General features: G+C 48.3%; 1 protein-coding gene and 1 long non-coding RNA gene across 2 annotated transcripts; one reads left to right on the forward strand and one right to left on the reverse strand.

The window, feature by feature from the left end:
* Positions 1-1,926: 1,926 nt before the first annotated feature.
* Positions 1,927-3,658, forward strand: LOC131914534 (uncharacterized). The gene is made up of 2 exons (XR_009380157.1): positions 1,927-2,240; positions 3,345-3,658. It is a non-coding gene; the product is annotated as an uncharacterized LOC131914534 (long non-coding RNA).
* Positions 3,659-9,778: 6,120 nt separating this feature from the next.
* On the reverse strand, positions 9,779-18,232 carry LOC131914535 (solute carrier family 22 member 13). The gene is made up of 10 exons (XM_059267168.1): positions 17,738-18,232; positions 12,727-12,830; positions 12,368-12,522; positions 11,984-12,152; positions 11,699-11,819; positions 11,518-11,612; positions 11,102-11,316; positions 10,817-10,925; positions 10,353-10,568; positions 9,779-10,114 (listed from the first exon to the last, which is right to left on the reverse strand). The coding sequence occupies exons 1-10, from the start codon at positions 18,113-18,115 to the stop codon at positions 10,021-10,023; spliced, it is 1,656 nt and encodes a 551-aa protein (XP_059123151.1). The 5' UTR covers positions 18,116-18,232; the 3' UTR covers positions 9,779-10,020.
* Between the last annotated feature and the right edge of the window lie 1,138 nt (positions 18,233-19,370).

Below are 19,370 nucleotides of genomic sequence, written 5' to 3' on the forward strand. Positions count from 1 at the left end.
GTGTCCAGAAGAGGGAGTCAGACTGCCCCATGGAGCTGGAGTTATGCTGGGTGCTGGGAGTCAAACTGGGGTCCACTGCAAGAGCGGCACTGCTCTTAACTGCTGAGCCACACCACACACACCCAAGTCACTGCTGCCTACTTCAAAACCTGTAGTTCAGATATGAGCCCTTATCCAATGCTCGTTTTTTGGTTTTTTTGGGGGGGTTGTTTGTTTGTTTGTTTGTTTGTTTGTTTGAGACAGGGTTTCTCTGTGTAGCTTTGCGCCTTTCCTGGATCTCACTCTGTAGACCAGCCTGGCCTCGAAATCACAAAGATCCGCCTGCCTCTGCCTCCCGAGTGCTGAGATTGAAGGTGTGCACCACCACCGCCCGGCTCCAATGCTCGTTTGGCCTCTGACTTTTCACCCTTCTCGTGGGGATCTTTGTACAGCACACAGTCTCAGTTTTAAACAAGCCCCAATGTGCTTATTCTTTTTCTTTCTGAGGTTTTACTTTTGATGTTATAGCTAAAAAATCTCATTGCCGAACCCAAGATCTCTAAGGTTTTCTGCTGTTTTTATTCTAGAAGTTTTATTGTGTTGTTTCACATTTAAGTCTATGGTCTGATTTGAGTTAATTTTCGTAAAAGGTGGATGTATCTAAATTAATATTTTCTCTATAGATAGCCAATTAGTATAGTACACTCATTGAGAAGACTCCATTTCCTCCATTACGTCTGCCCAGTTGACTGCATCTGTGCGGACCTGGTGCCAAGCTCTGCTCTGTTTCATGGCTCTGTGTGCATACCCTTGTGTCGACACCAGTCTATCTCAACTGTGCTAGTTTTACTGGAAGTCTTGGTATTTTGATGCAAATGCCGAAACACATACATCCACACAATTCAATCTACTTCCTTGTGGTCATGGTGGCCACGCTCAGTCATCTGAACATCAACAGAGAAGGATCAACTTAACTTTGGCCATGAGTCTTCTCATTGCTCAATACATTAAGGAAAAGACTTGTGAGTACCTCAAACATTAAAGAAATCATAGGAAATTAAAGTATTTATAAGTGACGACAATAAAGAATCAAATGTATGGGTGGTTTAAAATTGGTAATTTGTAGGGATGTAGAGCTTTGGCTGCTTTTTAATAGAAAATTAAAGGCTGAATATCGATCAATTAAGTTTCATTATAAAAAGTAAAAGAAAAAGTAAAGAATAAATTCAAAGAAGATAATAAAAATTCAGGCCAAAGTAAAAGAAGGAAGCTGGGTCTGGCACTATAGGCCTGTAATTCCAGCTACTTGTGAAGCTGAGGCAGGAGGATCCCAAGGTTGAGGGGCTGCCTAGGGTACAAGATGATTTCAAGGCCAGCCTGGTTAATTTCGCATTACTCAGATACCCATAGGGACTGGTAGTCTGCAAGGCTCCTGACCACCCTTCCCTTCCCTGAGCACTCCTCCCTCCACGGAATACCCATGGGGATTGGCAATCTGCAAGACCCCTGACCACACCGCCCTCCCCTGATCCTAAAGGTCCTGCTAGAAAAACAGACAGTCCAGCACTCCACCTGCACACAGAAAATGGCCAGGTGCCACACCTGAAAACTCACGTGTCCCTTGAGGACAGCCTGCTCTTTCCACAGAGTTCCCACAGCTGAACAGGCCCAGACACATTCCTGTCCACATCTGTGTTGAGAACATGGCTCCACACTCACCAGGTACCATCATAATTGCCACCTTCTACACACACTCCCGTCCCTCCTCCCTGGAGACAGGACCACAAGTCTAAGCCAGGGCCCACCTGACTGCTGTCCAGACCCAACTGTGTCCTTGGAAGCAGAACCCTGGGGTTCCATTGGTGGCTGGAGATGGTGTCACAATGGGATGGAGAGAGTGGGCTGGGAATGTCGAGGGCCATATTCTACTCCAGACACACAACACAAGTAGCCACAGTCTTGGGGCCAGAATTGGTTAAGGCAAGTATACAAACTGCCTGTGAGGCAACCTTGTGCCTTTACGCAAATTGTCCTCTATACTGAAAGCCCCTCGAAATGAAACCCCTTTGTCAGCCGTCCTTCAAGCCTTCCCAATCCCACACCTGGAAGGGCCTATCTCTACACTACACCTCTGGTCTGCCTCAAGGTCACTACTCCATCAGCCAGCTTGACAGAACCGCCCGAGTCTGAACCACCTCCCAAGGAGCCAGAGCCCTTCTGTTAGTGGAAATGGGACTCCAGTCTTTTCGCTTGGAGTAGAGGTAGGGAATCAATATAGGACCAGGAGCCAGCCTCAACTGGTTGTGGGGAAGCAGAGGACCTGAGGGACCCTGACTCTGGCCCTAGGACATGGCTCAGAGACACCTGGTAAGAAGCAGGGACGACAGCAAAGGAGGCTGGGGACCAGACTTGCCAGACGTCTCCATCAGTGCACACAACACTGCTCAGGACACTGGGAAAACTGGCTGAGAAAAATTAGGACACAGGACTTAGGAGACAACTCAGCAGGCCAAGGGCTCACCACACAAGTGTAGAGGACCTATGCGGAAACTAGAAGTGACGGCTTGTGTGGTAATCCCAGCACCACAGGGGCAGAGATGAGGGGACCCCTGAGGCCAGCTGGACAGCCAGCCTAGCCTGATTGGCACATCTCAGGTACCAGCAACAGATCTCATCTCATCTAACAAGATGGAGGGGCTAGGGAGAAGGCTCAGCAGCTGGTAAAGAGCTTGCCACATAAGCAAGAAGCCCTGAATTCAAATCTCCAAGCAGCCGTGTAAAAGCTAGGCATAGCCCCATCCATACACCTGCATTGCACTGCAGGGGGGAGGGGGAGGAGTGGAGAGAGGTGGAGGGGGATGGGAGGGGGATGGGAGGGGGACAGGTAGACCCCTGGAGCTCATTAGTCAGTCAGACTCTCTAAATCAAAGACTTTCAGGTTCAGTGAGACCAAATCTCAAAAAGTAAGGGGGAGAATGATTGAAAAAGACACCTGGTGTTGACCTCTGGCTTCCACATGTGCACACACACACACACACACACACACACACACACACACGAGAGACAGACAGACAGACAGACAGAGACAGAGAGAGTGAGAAGGTGTGTGGCTCCCAAACAATGGCACCCAAGGTTGACCTCTGGCTTCCACATATGTACATACGCACACATGCACACTCCTCTCCCTCTTCTCCCTCCTTACCTCCTCCCTCCCACTCTGAATTTGCTGTTAGATAAAAGCCACCATCACAGAGAACTATCCTTACCACCACTTGTCAGTTCATGGACCTTCAAGTCTCCAGTTACCTGGGAAGGCACAGAAACTTTCTTGGTGTCTGGGACATAGAACCTCTCTTCTTCATCAGGCCTCCCGGATGTTTATGGGTCACCTGAGCAGCTGGTCCAAGGCCCTCGGGCTCCTTTGAGTTCCCCAATCTTAAAAGCTGAGGCCTGAGCAAGTGGCACAGTGGGAACCCAGCAGTTGGTAAGGACAACAATCAGGATGCGGAGCCACCTGGTCCTGCGAGCCCTGCCTACGGCCTCATCTCTAGGCACTGGAGAGCACTGAGGCCACCTGAGACCGACGCTCCAGTGAACACATGACAGAGAGATGCTTAAGGGCAAGAAACAATGTTTCTTTACACATGAGCTTAAAGAGCTAACATTCATGCCAGCTATACATGCTAATTAGCTTTGTTTTTAATTAAACACACACATACACACACATACACATGATGGGCTGAGGAGGTGGTTTAGTGAGTACCATGTTTGCCCACAAGCACGAGGGCCTATGTTTGAATTCCCCAGAACTTATGTAAAGCAGGAGTGGTAGTGTACATCTATAACCCACCAGCATTACTGTAGTGAGATGGGAATCCCCAGAAGGTACTCTGGAATACACAGCAAAGAGACTGTCTCAGGCAAGACAGAAGGCCAAGAACAACGCAAAGTCACCCTCTGTGGTGGTTTAAAAGAAAATGGCCCCCAAAGGGAGTCGCTGTTGGGAGGTGTGGCCTTGTTAGAGGAAGTGCGTCGTCACTGTGGAGGTGGCTTTGAGGTCTCATATTATGCTCAAGCTCTGCTCAGTGTGATACTGAGACCACTTCCTGTTGCCAGCAAGATGTAGGGCTCCTAGCTAATTCTCCAGAACCATGTCTGCCTGCTTAGTGCCATGTCCCACCATAATGATAATAGACTGAACCTCTGAAACTGTAAGCCGTCAAGTCAATGAAATGTTTTCTTTATAAGAGTTGCTGTGGTCATGGTGTCTCTTCACAGCAATAGAGACCCTAGCTATAAAAACCTCTGACCCCCACATGCCACACATATACACAGCATCCATGCACACATATAGTTACGTCATTTACATACAAAACCCTAGAATACCATTTGTCTCCCTTTGCTGTATGAAGAAACTTTAACCCATGTGAGCTGAATGCAGAACTGATGGTCACTTTGGCCCTAGTTTCTGAGGAACAAAAGCCAGGAGATGGCAATCAGGGAGCAATGCAGCAAGGGCCAGTCCCACAGGAAGGCCCTGAGACCTTCTTGTTGCCAATATGATGGCAGTCAAGTCTTGTCCCAGACTCCTATGGAGGCAAGTGGCCTGGACTGACCACCTGGCACAGTGGACAGTCATTGGCTCACTAGAGAGCTCTGAGAGTAGCAGATACTCCAGAAGGACCGGAAGTGTCTTGCTGCCATGGATACATGGAGGCAAATGCAACTGAGAGCCTTCACTGACCTGCCTGATGCCCAGGATCCTTGACCCACGGAAACAGGGGACAGAGGCTGACAAGGAAAGAGGGGTAACATTCAGCAGCAACCAGGTTTGGGGCAAAGGTCATGGCATCACCGCTAGGTCAATATGTTTGCTAGTAGGTAGCCTGGAGAGTTGGCACACGGTGGCCCCTGTTTGTGAAGCAAGGGGAGGAGTTCCTGGTTGGGAAATGCAGGACAGGAGACATGCAGAGTGGAGAAGAAAAATGACCATTAGTGGAGACAGAAAAGACGTCCATTAGAAGCAGGGCTGTTAAGTGTCCAGGGGAGGCTGGTCGCTGAATTCACAGAAAACTGCAAGTGTACAGTGCATGACTCTCTCGTTGTCTGGGGTACAGAGACAGCACAGGTATGTAACTAGAGTTTTCCTGCCTGGCCCACAATCAGGACAAATCTCTCTCACCTGCCAGTCCCACAACCGCTCAGACCCAACCAAGTAAGCACAGAGACTTATACTGGTTACAAACTGTATGGCCGTGGCAGGCTTCTTGCTAACTGTTCTTACAGCTTAAATTAATTCATTTCCATAAATCTATACCTTGCCACATGGCTCGTGGCTTACCAGAATCTTCACATGCGGCTTGTCATGGTGGCGGCTGGCAGTGTCTCTCTGACTCAGCCTTCCACCTCCCAGCTTTATTCTCCTCCATGTCCCGCCTACACTTCCCGCCTAGCCAATGGCCAATCAGTGTTTCACTTACTGACTAATCAGCAACACATGTGACATACAGAACATCCCACAGCACTTCCCCCTTTTTTTTTTCAAAAAGGAAGGTTTTAACCTTAACAAAGTAAAATTACATATAATTAGGGAATTTGGGCGTAGCTTCTCTTACTACTTCCTGCTGGAGGGGGGTGCTGTATCTTATGGGGAAACAAAGAAAATTTTAGAATTATGGAATAGTCCATGAGGGTGTATCGTCTGAGCCAGTTGCCTTCAAATCGTTCTGGATGTTGGATCATCTGGGCCATGGTGTCATTGGAGACCTTTCAGGGGGTCTTGGCTGGTCAAACCTGATGTATCTTAATCTTGAACAAATCCATAGCCTTTGGCTTTCTGTGGGAACAAAAGAGACTCTTTTCCAAAGCAACATATCCTTATATCCAAATTTTGAAGTCAAGGTATCTTTAAAATATACATTTTGGTTTAACTCAACAGCTTTTACAATGAAATGTTTTTCTGCAGTTAAAAATCCCAAAGACAACACAATCCAGATTCTCAGTGTAATATTCATCTTCACGTGGCTTATTTTTTATATTAATTTTTTTTACTGTCTCTTTAAACACTTTATTTTTTAAAACTATGTATTTGTTTCTGTAACTGTATATATCACCTTTTTTATCTCTTTCAAGCCTACGTATATTTTACACACATTGTAAACTATTACATCTGAATCTGTCTTATTGTGAATCTATTGCTTTAAACTGCAGCAGCTGTGGCTGCTGGCTCCGCCCACCTCAGCTTCCCAACATGGCTACGTTTACCACCAGCTTTGGGAGCTATTGTGGGTCTATGCTTTTATCCAAGCAGCTTGTAGTCCAGAAACCTCTTTTTTTTGTTTTATGCTAGCAAAGGCTAAATCCACCATGCAGCTTAATGTGCCACTTGCAGAGGCTTCATTCCCACCATACGGGGCAGCAGGTCGAGCACACATGCTAGGAACCCACCAGTAGCTCAAACCAGCAGCTGCCGCTCATTTGAGAGAGACAATTAGGAACTGTTTTTAGCTCCGTTTTAGAATCTTTTTTCTCAGTTTTTAGGTGGAAACTCTTGCCCCACGTTGGGCGCCATTTGTAGCTAGAGTTTTCCTGCCTGGCCCACAATCAGGACAAATCTCTCTTACCTGCCAGTCCCACAACCGCTCAGACCCAACCAAGTAAGCACAGAGACTTATACTGGTTACAAACTGTATGGCCGTGGCAGGCTTCTTGCTAACTGTTCTTACAGCTTAAATTAATTCATTTCCATAAATCTATACCTTGCCACATGGCTCGTGGCTTACCAGGATCTTCACATGCAGCTTGTCATGGTTGCGGCTGGCAGTGTCTCTCTGACTCAGCCTTCCACCTCCCAGCTTTATTCTCCTCCTTGTCCCACCTACACTTCCCGCCTAGCCAATGGCCAATCAGTGTTTCACTTACTGACTAATCAGCAACACATGTGACATACAGAACATCCCACAGCACAGGTACTTGGGATGCTGTGGCTTTTCTAGTTGGACACAACCAAACAACACAAGAATTAAAGTGTGAGGTGCTGGTGACAAGGACAGGATCAATCTGTCTCAACGGCAGTTGGAAGGATGGCTTCATCCTGTGATCTGAGAGGTGAGAGAGAGACTAGAAGAGCCAACAGAGCACAGGGTCCCAGTGGAGCTGAGAGTGCTTCTGTACAATGCTTGCATTCCCTCCAGTTCGTACATGATACCCCTTACCCCGGGTCATGGTATGTGGAGGCCAGGGCATGACTATAATTAGATCATACCTAAACATGGTCATTAGGGTGGGACCTTCCAGATGGAATTAGTGACCTTACAGGAAGGGGGAAAGAGAAATTTCTCTCCATGCATACACACCAAGGGAGGCCATGTGATGACCAAGAGAAGTGGCCTTCCATACCTGAGGTCTAGAGGAGGATGTATAGGGATGCACATAGGTATATGGAAAGGCTCTTCACCAGAACCTGGCCACGCTGGCACCCTCACCTCAGACTGCCTGTCTGCTGTTGTGGTACCCCAAGCAGAGTAAGTCAGGTGGAAAGAACATCGCAAACCAACCGAAGTATTAACATGCCATCAGAGTTTGAATATGAAATGACCCCAAGAGCTTCGTGTGACTATTTGATACTATTTGAGAAACTTTAGGAGGTGGGGCCTAGTTAGAGGAAGCAGGTCACCGGAAGCACACCTCTGAAAGCTGTACATGGTCCTCAGTCCATTCCTCACCTTCTTCCCTAACCATCAGGAGAACTTTCCCCACCACACATCCCCACCCCCAGGATGTTCTGCTGACGCACATGAGGCTCAGCAGCTATGGATGAAAACTTTTGAAATCCTGAGCAGAAATCCTTCCTCCTTGAAAGTTGTTCTGTTAGGGCTGAAGAGATGGCTCAGCAGTTAGGCGATCTTGCTGAGTTCCATTCTATTCCGGTACCTACCTTGGGCAGCTTACAGACACCTGTTACTCTAGCTCCAGGGGACCTGATGCCCTCTTCTGGCCTATTCAGGTACAGCATTCACATGGCAGGCTGGTAAACATACACGAATAAAAAATAAACCTTGAACTTGTTCTCTCTCATGTGGGTCACAGTTACACAGAAGGAACTAGAGCAGATGTTGTAGTAAGAAAATGAGATGTCTGAATGAGACTCATCTACCCATTCATATGAGATTTTGGCAGGAAATGACTTTCTCCAAAGATGACAGTAACTGGAATAGACAGGGCAGCCATGAGCCAGGTAGAAAAGTTACAGAAGAATGGGGCATGTGATCTGGAGGTGCAGACATGAGACCAGACTCAGGGGGAGGGTTCCCACAGACTGAGTTTGGCAAGTGAAGCCGCACTGAGGAGGAAAGGGGTCCTTTACCCAGCGCTCCTGCTGTGGGAGCTTTTACAACCATATGCAGAGGCAGGGGGACAGAGCCCTTCCAAGAAGGGCTGAGGACATGGGTTGTCTACTGACATTGGTCCTCAGTTCCAAGGACACAGGTTTGCACCTGTGAGAGGAACTGGACGACATAAGGGCCAGGCCTCTGGGGACCGTGTCAAAGCAGAGATACAGTTAACCAGAGGAGTATGGCAACATCTTAGAGCTTGGACACAGAGAAGCCAAGAATTCAAGATGTCTAGTATAGTGGTCTCAATCTCAGAAGTCACCTGTGGAGAGCAAACTGCCAGACCTCTTTGCTTTTCACGCTCAAGCAGAGTTTGCAGTTTAACATGAAGTACTACCTATGAAATCACCCGTTTGGTGCAAGTGTGTGGGTAGGTGAGAATGTCTCCCACATGATGAACAAAATCTCTCACTGTAAAATGGGAAGGCTGGGGTCCAGATTTGAAGGACCCCTGCCCCCCAATGCTTGAGATCTAAATGCTGCACCAGCCCCAACAAACACAACCACAGCACTGAATAGCAAGTCACTGTGTATCAGCTTTTATCTGTTCAACAGCACCCTCTAGAGGACACGTGTGGATTGACATATGCTAACCACCATGTTCTTAAGATTCCCTTGAGATCTGGGGCTGGAGAGATGGCTCAGAGGTCCTTCCAGAGGTCCTTCAATTCCCAGCAACCACATGGTGGCTCACAGCCATCTATAATTTGATCTTGTGCCCTCTTCTGGTGTGCAGGCATATATGTAGGCAGAACGCTGTATACATAATAAGATTCCCTTGAGATCTGGCCTGGGCAGAATCTCCTCTGGGGTCCCAGATATCTTAGCTTCTGAACTGCTCATGAGCAAACACTAAAGATAACCTGCTTAACAGGGTAAGCCATAGGACATCTGCAAATGTCCACGGCAGCTTGTCCTCAACTACTCCCTTCTCTAAACAAGGGTGACAGAATGGTGTTTCCACTAGCAAACAGCACAGAGAACCTCTAAATGACCCACGAGTATGCCGTGGTAGCAGAGGCAGCTCTTAGCAGCCATCAAATGCAGACTGCTGATAAGCCAGGGCATGCTGGTAAATAACAACCACAATCAGCTAAGCAGAAGGAGCTCTACCCTCTTCCTTACCTATTGGGCATCAAGGCACAGTGGGGGAGGGGCTGCCCAGTCTCCTTTCCTTGGCAGCCTCACACATGCAAGGCACAAGCTGGCCACTAGCCAGAAAGAAGGGATCTTCAAAGTAAATCTGGAAAACCACGTTTCTTTGTTAGCCTGCTCCCACAGCTGGTCCTACTGGTCCCTGTTCTGGGTTCGAGCTGCTTTTATTTGGGAGGGAGCCGTCCCCTTCTGTTTGTTTCCTGAGGGTGGAGTGTTCCAAACTGAGGGGACAGTGAGGCCATAACTTCAGAGACTGTCAAGGAAGACCAAGTCACGGCACTGCGGTGTGGTGTGTGTGTGTGAGGAGAAAGGGGTACAGTCCTTGATACTTCCATTGGGTTCACAGCATGGAGCCGAGGCTGTGAACAGGTCATGGTGTGTTGCCTACATGAACAAGGCTGCCTGGTCCCTGTTTCCCTTTGGATCCTGACAAAATCCAGAAGATGGTGTGGGCAGTGCTCTGTTTTGATGGGCTGGCTCTTAGTGACTGTCATCAGAAGTATGAACTCTTCACAACGGCCATCCTCCTATTGGAAGTCCTTCCTGTGGCCTCCACTTCTTTTCTCTGAGCTGTTGCATTGTGGGACCTACAAGGAGGAGAATACAGTCAGTGGCTGCCCAGCACATGGTCCCATGACACATCTCTTACCATTCCTTGCGTAAAGTAGGGGGAATGTGCTCTAAAGCCAGTCAGATATCAGTGGTACCAAGGCGGCACCATGTTGCCCAGTAAGCAATGAGTAAGCAAAAATGGAGTAATGGTGATGGGGAGACCTGGCTCTAGGGAGAAGGATCCTAATGTGAGGTCCAGAAGCCAATGCTCACCGTGGGGGGCACCCCTGCTCCAGGTCCTGGATGGTGTCCTTCAGCGTCTGGCCCCGTGTCTCAGGCAGCAGAGCACACAGTAGGCCTGCTCCGATTGGGAGGCTGCCAAAGATGAGCATGGGGAGTGCCCTGTGGTACTGTTCCAGCAGCATCACAAGCGGTGAGATGATGCCACCAATCCTGGAGAAGATGCTCACCAACCCCATGCCTGTTTGCCTGGGGAAAGCAGCACAAGCCTTCGCTCTTACTTCCGTCCCACACTCTGGTCATGAGAAGGCCATGGCACGCCCACGTCTCTCTGTCCTCCAGTGTCCTATGGCGACTTGGGGAGTTGCTATAAACTTCCAGTGGCCTAGGCCCGTAGGCAGCTCACTGGCTGCCTGTGGCTGGTGGCAAAGGGCCAGAAGGATGGGTGACAGTAGATCCCCAGGGCAGAGAACCAAAGTCACCCCAGCAGTTCTCACCTGATGATGGTGGGAAAGAGCTCAGCAGTGTACACATAGGATATGGTGAAGGCAGCAGATGAGGCAAACTTCCCCACCACGGCTAGCACAGTGACCACCGTGGGGAGACCTGGAGGAGAACGCGTGTCAGCCACACAGAGAGAAGGACACCATCACCTAAGCCTGCACACCTCCCTGTCTACTCAAGTGCCTCACCCTCTATGCCCAAACCCTGGGGAAGCCTTGGTCCTGAAGGGGAGTGCGGCAATGTGGAGAGCCCTGGCAGGGAGGAAGACAGCCTCGTACCTGCTGGGATGAAGATGATGACGACGCACATGACGCCCGCCAGAGTCAGAGAACCTAACTGGCTCCACTTGCGACCCAGCTTCTCCATCATGAAGATGCTGGAATAGCGGGCAGGCAACTCCACTGCCCCAAATATTAGCTGTGTCAGGTAGATGTCAAGGCCAAAGTCCCCCACTTGGAAGCTGAGGCCATAGTACACCAGACTGTCCACAAACCTACAAAGTGCCAAGTATCCCTGTCACTGCTGGGTGTACATCAAGTCATACCCAAAGGAACAGCCTGGCTCAAGGAGCTCACACCACGGGAGAGACCACGACGCTCACAGAGCCTCTGTCCATCCCTCCAGTGACACACTGCAGAGCAGGAGCAGTCCTCTGGCTCTGTCCTCACTGAGGGACAAGGCCCTGGACACTTACCAGACAGCAATGAGAATCAGGGTCACCTTCCTGAGACGGGGGTGTCTGAAAAGATCCAGGGCATTCCCCGAGGGGCCTGTCTTCTCAGGGACCAGCTAGAAGAAGGGCACAGTGAGGGGCCGGGACACAGGCATAGAGACTGGCTTGAGGCGGGGGTGAGCCTGTGCCTGCTAACAGGTACCTGGCTCAGGAGCTCTGCAGAAAGTGGCCGCCTGTTCACTGAAGCCGCCTTCTGGACCAGCTGTTTGGCCTCCTCTATCTTTCCTTGGGAGAGGAGCCACCGTGGAGATTCTGGCAAAACCCTGTCAACCACACGTGGCTCTGGTACTGAGGTTGATCCCTGTGCAGCCGCCCAGAATTCCAGGGCACACTGAGTCTCCCACCCAAGCTCCACAGGCCCCTCCTCTGCACCCTGCCACAGCACTCCCAACAGAGGGTGGCCTATCACTGCCAAGGGTCTCCCTACCAGAAGTAGAAGACAAGCAAGAAGACTGGTGTGGTGCCTATTAGCTGAAGGAGTCTCCAGTTGCGGACACCATAGGCCAGGCCTGCTAGCACCATCAGTCCAATGGCAAAGCTGCTCTGGGCCAGGACCATGGCTTTTGTTCTCCAGGACGGCCCCACCCATTCTGAAACTGTGAAGACAAGGCTGAGACTGGGGCGGAATCTGCCCACTCACCCACCCCTGGTGATTACCAAATGCCAGAATGTCAGAGATGTGACTCGGCCCCAGCACAGAAAACTTTGATGTGACCTCCTTAGGTGCAGCTGGCTGACACCATCCCCAGAGGCAATTTCAGGGCTCTAACTCTGACTCCGAGGAAGAAGGCTCTTGGGCCCAGATACTCACGGAGGACATTGGTGCTTAGTAAATATCCAGCGATAGCAGTAGCTGTAGCAAAGTGTAGGGCCATATAGAGCTCAAAGCTGGACACAAAGGCTGTGGCTATGCTCGTAATGGCAGACAGGAGTAGCTGCACCAGGAGGGAGGGTCTTCGGCCAATCCTGAGTTAACAGAGGGACATGTTGTGAAGTGAGGAGGCCTTCCCAGGCAGGCCTGTCCTCGGCTCTCTGAGTGAGGAGACAGGATCTTCCACAGAGCCCCATTTGAAGGCAGGCATGAGGACTTATCTTGATGACTAACAAAACTTCAGGGAATAACTGAGTCAGCAGCAGGAGCCTAAAGCATGCTGGGTCAGCGGCACATACCAATCGCAGACAGGCCCAAAGACGAGGGCCCCAACGAGGAGTCCAGCCATGAACACTGACTGTGAAGTGCTCTTCAGGTTCTTCCGATCACACACCAGGTCAAACTGAGGCAGAAAAATATTCATGTAAGGCCAAGTGCAGCATCTAGGTCCAACTTCACTTTCTAGGGCCCCATATTTTCCATGTTGTGTACCAAGTTACCCCATAGTCAACACTGTGGGCACAGGACAGTTAAAATCTAAACAGAAATATCATAGCAATCTTTGAATTCTGTCCAATATCACATCTTGCCCAAGAATTCACAATTCAACATTGGGTATAGTTTTTTCCCCTCCAATGACATTAAATTTACACAGTATCTTGTTTGACTGTTGCTTTTATAAAAAGCAAATAACTTGTGCAATTCTACATGAAACCAAAACTGAGGGTGGCAGTGTTGGAAGACCAAGAAGCTGCGCGCCGGCTCCATGACAGGCATCCTATTAGTGTGTTTCGGTCTTCCAAAGAACTAAGCAGATTACTTCTTCTCTTTCTGTTGCTATGGTAAAAAAAAAAAAAAAAAAAAAAAAAAAGACTAAAAAGCAACAGGGTTTATTTGGTTAACACTCCCAGGTCATAATCCGTTGCTGAGGGAAGTCGGGCAGCAGCTCAAGGCAGAAGCAGAGGCAGGAATCATGGCAGAAGGCTGATTACTGGCTCCTCACAGGCTCATGCTCAGCCCAAGACCACCTGCCCAGGAACAGGATCACCCGCAGTGGGTTGGGCTCTCTCACAGCAATCATCAGTCAAGACAACCTTGTGGCCACCAGTTAGTCTGATCTGGGAAATCCCTCTTCCCTGGTGAATCTAGGTTATGTCAAGGTGATAATAAGCTAACTAGCACAGTGTGTACTCATGTTTTCATTTGTTTATTTTGAGGCAGGTGTCATGTAGCCCAGGCTGTACTCAAACTCACTTTGTAGGCAGGATAACCTTGAACTCCTCATCCTCTGCCTCCTGAGCTCAGGATCACAGGCATGTGTCACAATGACAGCTCTGTGCATTAATTTTTAAAACAACTACTTGTTAGGGTAAAAATACCATTAAACTATTTGTACTTAATTACTTAATCCATAGAACTGGTAAGTACTTCTTCTGGCACGGAGAGTACCATGTAAAATCATTGACACAAAAAGAATGTAAAATCTGGAAACTTCTGACAGACCTCTTCTAGCTGCTTCCTGACAAACAGAACCTGTCTCCTGTGTAAGCTACTCAGGCCCTCCCAAGTTTCATATGTGACTGTCCATTTACCTTCAAATGCCCACAGTTTGATCAGAATTCTGAAGAGTGCTGGCGCATGCCTTTTGGTCAAGACAGATACACACAAGGAGTTTGAAGAGGAATACAGATCCCCTGGGGAAAATGTCAACGCACCTAGAAATAAGCTGACCACACCAAGAAGACCGAATAGAGAAAGTATGTAGATCCACATATCCCTGCATATCTACTACAAACTTCCAGGCTGTGGCCCTGAATGGAAGTTCTGTGCCCTTGTGTGGATCAGTCCCTTGCATGAATGCTTAGGTGGAAACCCATCCTGTGAGGGCTCTTCCAGTGTCACAACCATGTACTGTGTGCCAGCAAAGAGTGTGTTCCTACCAAAATATTCATGAGGGACCAGGATAAAGGCATGCACCACTCATGCCTAGCTTTATTCCCCACTGTAATTAGATTGCACAAGTGTGAACTTTGTAGACAATGTTGCATCACAATGTCAAAAGGTTGGACATGCCTAGTAGGAGTTTCTTAAGCCAACCAAGTTGACAACCAAAATTAACCATCCGTAAGACTAAAAACACTGAAAAGAGCTGTCTCTTGCCTTTCCATAATTGCTATCCCAAATTGAACAAAAGGACCCTGGCTGGTTAGAAACACTTGGTCCAAAGTCGGACGGCAGCATGTGGAGGTGATACGTGCCTGTTGCTGTACACATAGAAGGAAATGAAGTGAAGCCTGAGAGAATATTTGCTGGGAATAGATTAATGAATAGCTGGACTAAAGCTTACACCTAGCTAGCTGATCATCAATTAAGTAACTTAGCAAGAAATTAACCAATCCAAGAGTTGCTGCACTCATACTTCTCAAGGACAACAGCTCCTTCTGAAGGACTTACAGGATGTGTGGGATGGTGACCTAACTGCTTCTGAATGAGACCAGACAAGACGGGGAACTCAACTGTTGTTCTTTTCAGTTCCACACAGCCTGGTTCTGTCTAGTGCCTAGAGGTTGTATCACAGTAAGAAATCACTTAAAATGAGTGAAAGTAGATAGGGTCCTGCTGCCACCAGGCTCCACAGCTGGAGCTAAATGGCTTTGTGTGACCTCGAGCCTGTTCTCCATCTGTGCAAAAATGGGGATAAAGTCGATCATGTGATGTTACCCAATATGATCAGGTCATCTGTAGCACTTCTAGACTAGTGGCTGTTACATAGGAAACTCCCAGTCCAGGTTGGCTAGGATGACTATGAGCTGTGCCTGTGGCCACAAAGCTGTCGGGGGTGCGGTGCTTTGCAGACACAAATGCGAAGCCACAGTCGCTTCCAAGCCTGGCACCATTTGCCACCTCCCCTTAGTTTACATCCCTTGCAGCTTAAGTCCTTGGGAAAGCTTAGCACTGCACCATTCAGGGGTGCAGCACCTCAGACTTGCAGGCCCCCCTTCCCTCTGTGTGCCCAGTCTCAGGTAGAGGGGTCATGTGGCAGACAACAAGGAATGAAGGGTTCTGCTGTGGGATGTCTTTCTGTAGCTATGAATATGGTTTGCTCTCATTGGCTGATAAATAAAGCTGTTTGGCCAATGGTGAGGCAGAATAAGGTTAGGCGTACATTCAAATTGAAGATGGAGCTGAAGGATGGAGTCAGACAGATTCTGTGAGCTGCCCCCAGGAGAAGCAAGATGTGAGAGAACAGGTAATGCTGTAAAGCTACGGGGCAAAGCATAGATTAATAGGAACATGTTGAGTTAAGTTATAACAGCTAGCTAGCAAGAATCCTGAGCCATAGGCCATACAGTTTGTAATTAATATAAGCCTCTTTGTGTTTACTTGGGACCAAGCAGCTGTGGGACTGGGTGGGACACAGGAAAACTTCTGCCTACAGGGTTCCAACTTGGCATGCCAGTCATCACCCTCTTTGGGTTTTAATACATACAGCGAGTGGTTCTGTTCAAGGCCCGTGGTGGTGGCCTACAGACTTCCACTCTCATTTCTTAAAGCACATCCCATCTTATCTCCCTCTCCATACCCTAAATTTCAGTGGCTCTCTCTGGTTTCTAAGAGAAAGTCCCAACTCCTTGGCACTGCCCCTAAGACCTTTCAAAAGCTTGTACCTATCTCCCAGATACTTTTTATGCCATGATCTCTCAATGTGCTAGGCATTTCATGCCTCCAGATCCTTAAAAAAGGGCCATTCTTTCTGTATTCCCTTCCCTCCCATTCAGATGCCTTTGGTCCCCAGACAAATCACATTGCTGTGGCTCGTTGACGGTATATCCATTTCTATTCACCAGCCTATGTAGATAGGGCAGCCAGGCATGTTTTCATTTTACTGAGGTTAGGTATCCAGGTAATGTTGCAAAGATACATTGAGAAGGGGAAACATCTTCAAGGGCACGCAGTCTATCATAAAACATGCTCTCTTCAAATTAGTGTCATTTTGTTTCCATTTGAAAATGAAGCCACTCATTATAGCAAAGTGTCTGCTCAAAGAGAGTCCCTTGGGTTGGTCTGCAGAGCCCTTCCTTGTATATGGGAGCTCACACTAAGAGAGTGCTGCTCTGGAATAGAGTTTGGGATTATCATGTGGAACAGTACACACATTTCCAAAGGTGGCAAAGTTGTACATTTCCTGGAAAATCTGAGGTAGGAGGGTAGCGTGTGGGGTAGTTAGGCTGCCCAAGGCCTAGCCTACCCAGCACAGGATAGGTTAATAACTAAGGATAAAGAGAGGCCTCTGAAGCTGGGTGTTGGTGGTGCACGCCTTTAATCCAGCACTCGGGAGGCAGAGGCAGATGGATGTCTAAATTCCAGTACAGCCAGGGCTACACAGAGAAATCTTGTTTCAAAAAAAACAATGAGAGAGAGAGCGGAGAAGGGGCCCTCTGAGTGGCCAATACCATGGTGAAGAAGCTCAGGTGAATGTCAAATCTGAGATATGTAAACTGGAGACAAAACAACTCCAGGGAAGCAGACAACCCTAGTGTGCTGTTGCTGTGATAACCACCATGACCAAACAGGAAGAGAGCATTAGATATCTGGCACTAGAAGTCTTTGGAATACGGTAACTTATAGCCAGGCAGACTTGCAGAGGGGTACTCCGAAAGATAAAGGGGGCAGTGGACACAGATAAATGGGGACAGAAATAAAGGCAAGTGGCTGGGCATATGCCATCAACTTTTTACATGGGTGGTATGGATCCAAACTCAGCAAGTACTTTACCCACTGAGCCATCTCCCAACCTCTTGCCAATTTTTGTGCATGTGTTAGTTTCAAGGGTATTAAACAAATAGACAACAACTAAAAGAGGTTATGAAGCATAGCAAACTTCCCATCTGGTCTCTGTGGCCCAGGCCCCCTTCCTTAATGCACCAGAGTTGGATTCAGCTCCCAGACACGACATCCCTTGTCTGCAACCAGGCTTCCTCTTGTTTTTCTTCTCCATAAAATATCTCCTCTTCTCTGTCAACAGTTTATGGGTACCTTGGTGCCACCAGGTTCACAAAGGATAGGCAAACATGAAACCCTGATGAACAACAAGCCAAACAGACAGAGAAAATCAGAGAGGGAGAGATAGGCCAACAGACAGAGGACAAAGAGAAACATGGGATGACCAGAAAAGGGAGAACAGGCAACAGATGGCTACATACACGCATAGACACAGAAACAGAGCAAGAGGGTGATCAAAGGCACAAGGTCAGACAGAAGAACTGACAGACCCATACAAGGGGGCACACAGACAACAAGCTATCCCACCTCATTCTTCAGGGACTGAGGCCTGTTCTCAGGATAGTCCCAGCCTGAGTCACAGGCCTGGGTCTCATTGAAGCGGTGGCTGAGGACGTCTTGCAGGCTGGCGTTGTCAGGAGGGGGCCGGAACATGAGGCAGGACTCAGGTCTGCCTGCCGTGTCGTTGGGGATGCTGACTGCCAGCTGCTCAGCAGCACTTAGGTTGAAAGTGTGGTTCTTGACCCAGGACACTGAACAGTGGTGAGCCTCATCAAGGACCATGAAGATCTGACTAAACACGAAGAATGCAGACAGGAAGTTGGGGATGCCCATCAGGATGGTCACCTGTACCTGGAAGCGACCAAAGTCGCCCACTTCAGCCATGACCTGTGCAAAGTGAGCCATGTCTGCTGCTCACTCCTTAGTCTAGGAACACCAGGCAGGTCTGAAACTTGGCTTTGGGGCGCTTGCTGCTCTGGGCTGTGGTGACAGCTGAGTTAATGTTTAATCCAGTCTTGCTGAGCTCTGCCTCTCACACCTCTTCTACTAGCTGTAGCCTAAGAAAGTGCTATGGTTTGACGTTTAAATGCATCCCCTCAAAGGTCTCATCTGTTGAAGACTTGGTGTCCACCTGGCGGTACTACCGAGAGGAAGTGCAACCTTTAGGAGGTGGGGCCTACTCGAAGGAAGTGAGTGATTTAAGGCATGCCTTTGGAGGAGATATTGCAGCCTCAATCTTTCTCTATCCCTATGCTTCCAGAATACCATGAGGCTGGCAGTCTTGTTCCAGCACACCCTTCTGTCATACTGTCAGGCTTCACCACAGAAACCAGAGCCTGGTGAACAGGAAGTCTCTGAAAACAGGAACCGGAATAATCTGTCATCCTTTAAGTTACTGCTGTCCAGTCTGTTGTCACAGCACAGAAAGTCGAGTAGCACCAAAAACTGGCATTGAGAACTAGGATAGTGGCTGTGATAGCATCTCATCAAGTGGTTTAGAGTCTTTGGAAAGGGTTAGCTGAGGACGGTGGAAAGGTTCAGGGACGCAAATAAGCAGTCTTCTTGTAAACAGAGCTTTGTGGATCATTCTGACAAAAGTACCAAAGACCAGAATGCTGATAGGAATGAAGAGTAATGGCTGTGCTCATGAGGTTCCTGATGGAAGAGAAGTCTAAGGAACCAGACTAGAATCCATCCATGTCACATTCTGGAAAACAAGTACAAACTTGTCTACATTTAATCTGTTCTGTGATGTTGTGATGCTGAGTTCAAAGACAATGGGATGATGAATCTGGTAGAAGAAATTTCATGGCAGTACAGATTCAGACAACGGCATAGGTATGTACTGCTAGCTGCTTTTGGGTAGGTTTACTGTGAGAATTAGGAATAAAAACTGAGGTATAAAGATTTGAAAAACTTTGACCAGCAAAGAGCAATTAATGTTGGGCCACACTTTAAAAAGCCAAGCTCTTTTCATTAGGACAATAAGAAAGATGCCTTAAGAGCAGCTTAAGAATTGGCCCCTCCCATTCCAGGGTGAAATTGTAAACGCATTTGAAAGGCTTTGCTTTGAGAAGACAGTGCTTTGTTGTGTCAGACACTCAAGACCTGAATGGTTACTTCAGCCACGGTCAAAGGAGGACCAATGACCTCTACAATG

This window comes from Peromyscus eremicus, chromosome 7, assembly GCF_949786415.1.
Source record: "Peromyscus eremicus chromosome 7, PerEre_H2_v1, whole genome shotgun sequence".
Taxonomy (NCBI): Eukaryota; Metazoa; Chordata; class Mammalia; order Rodentia; family Cricetidae; genus Peromyscus; species Peromyscus eremicus.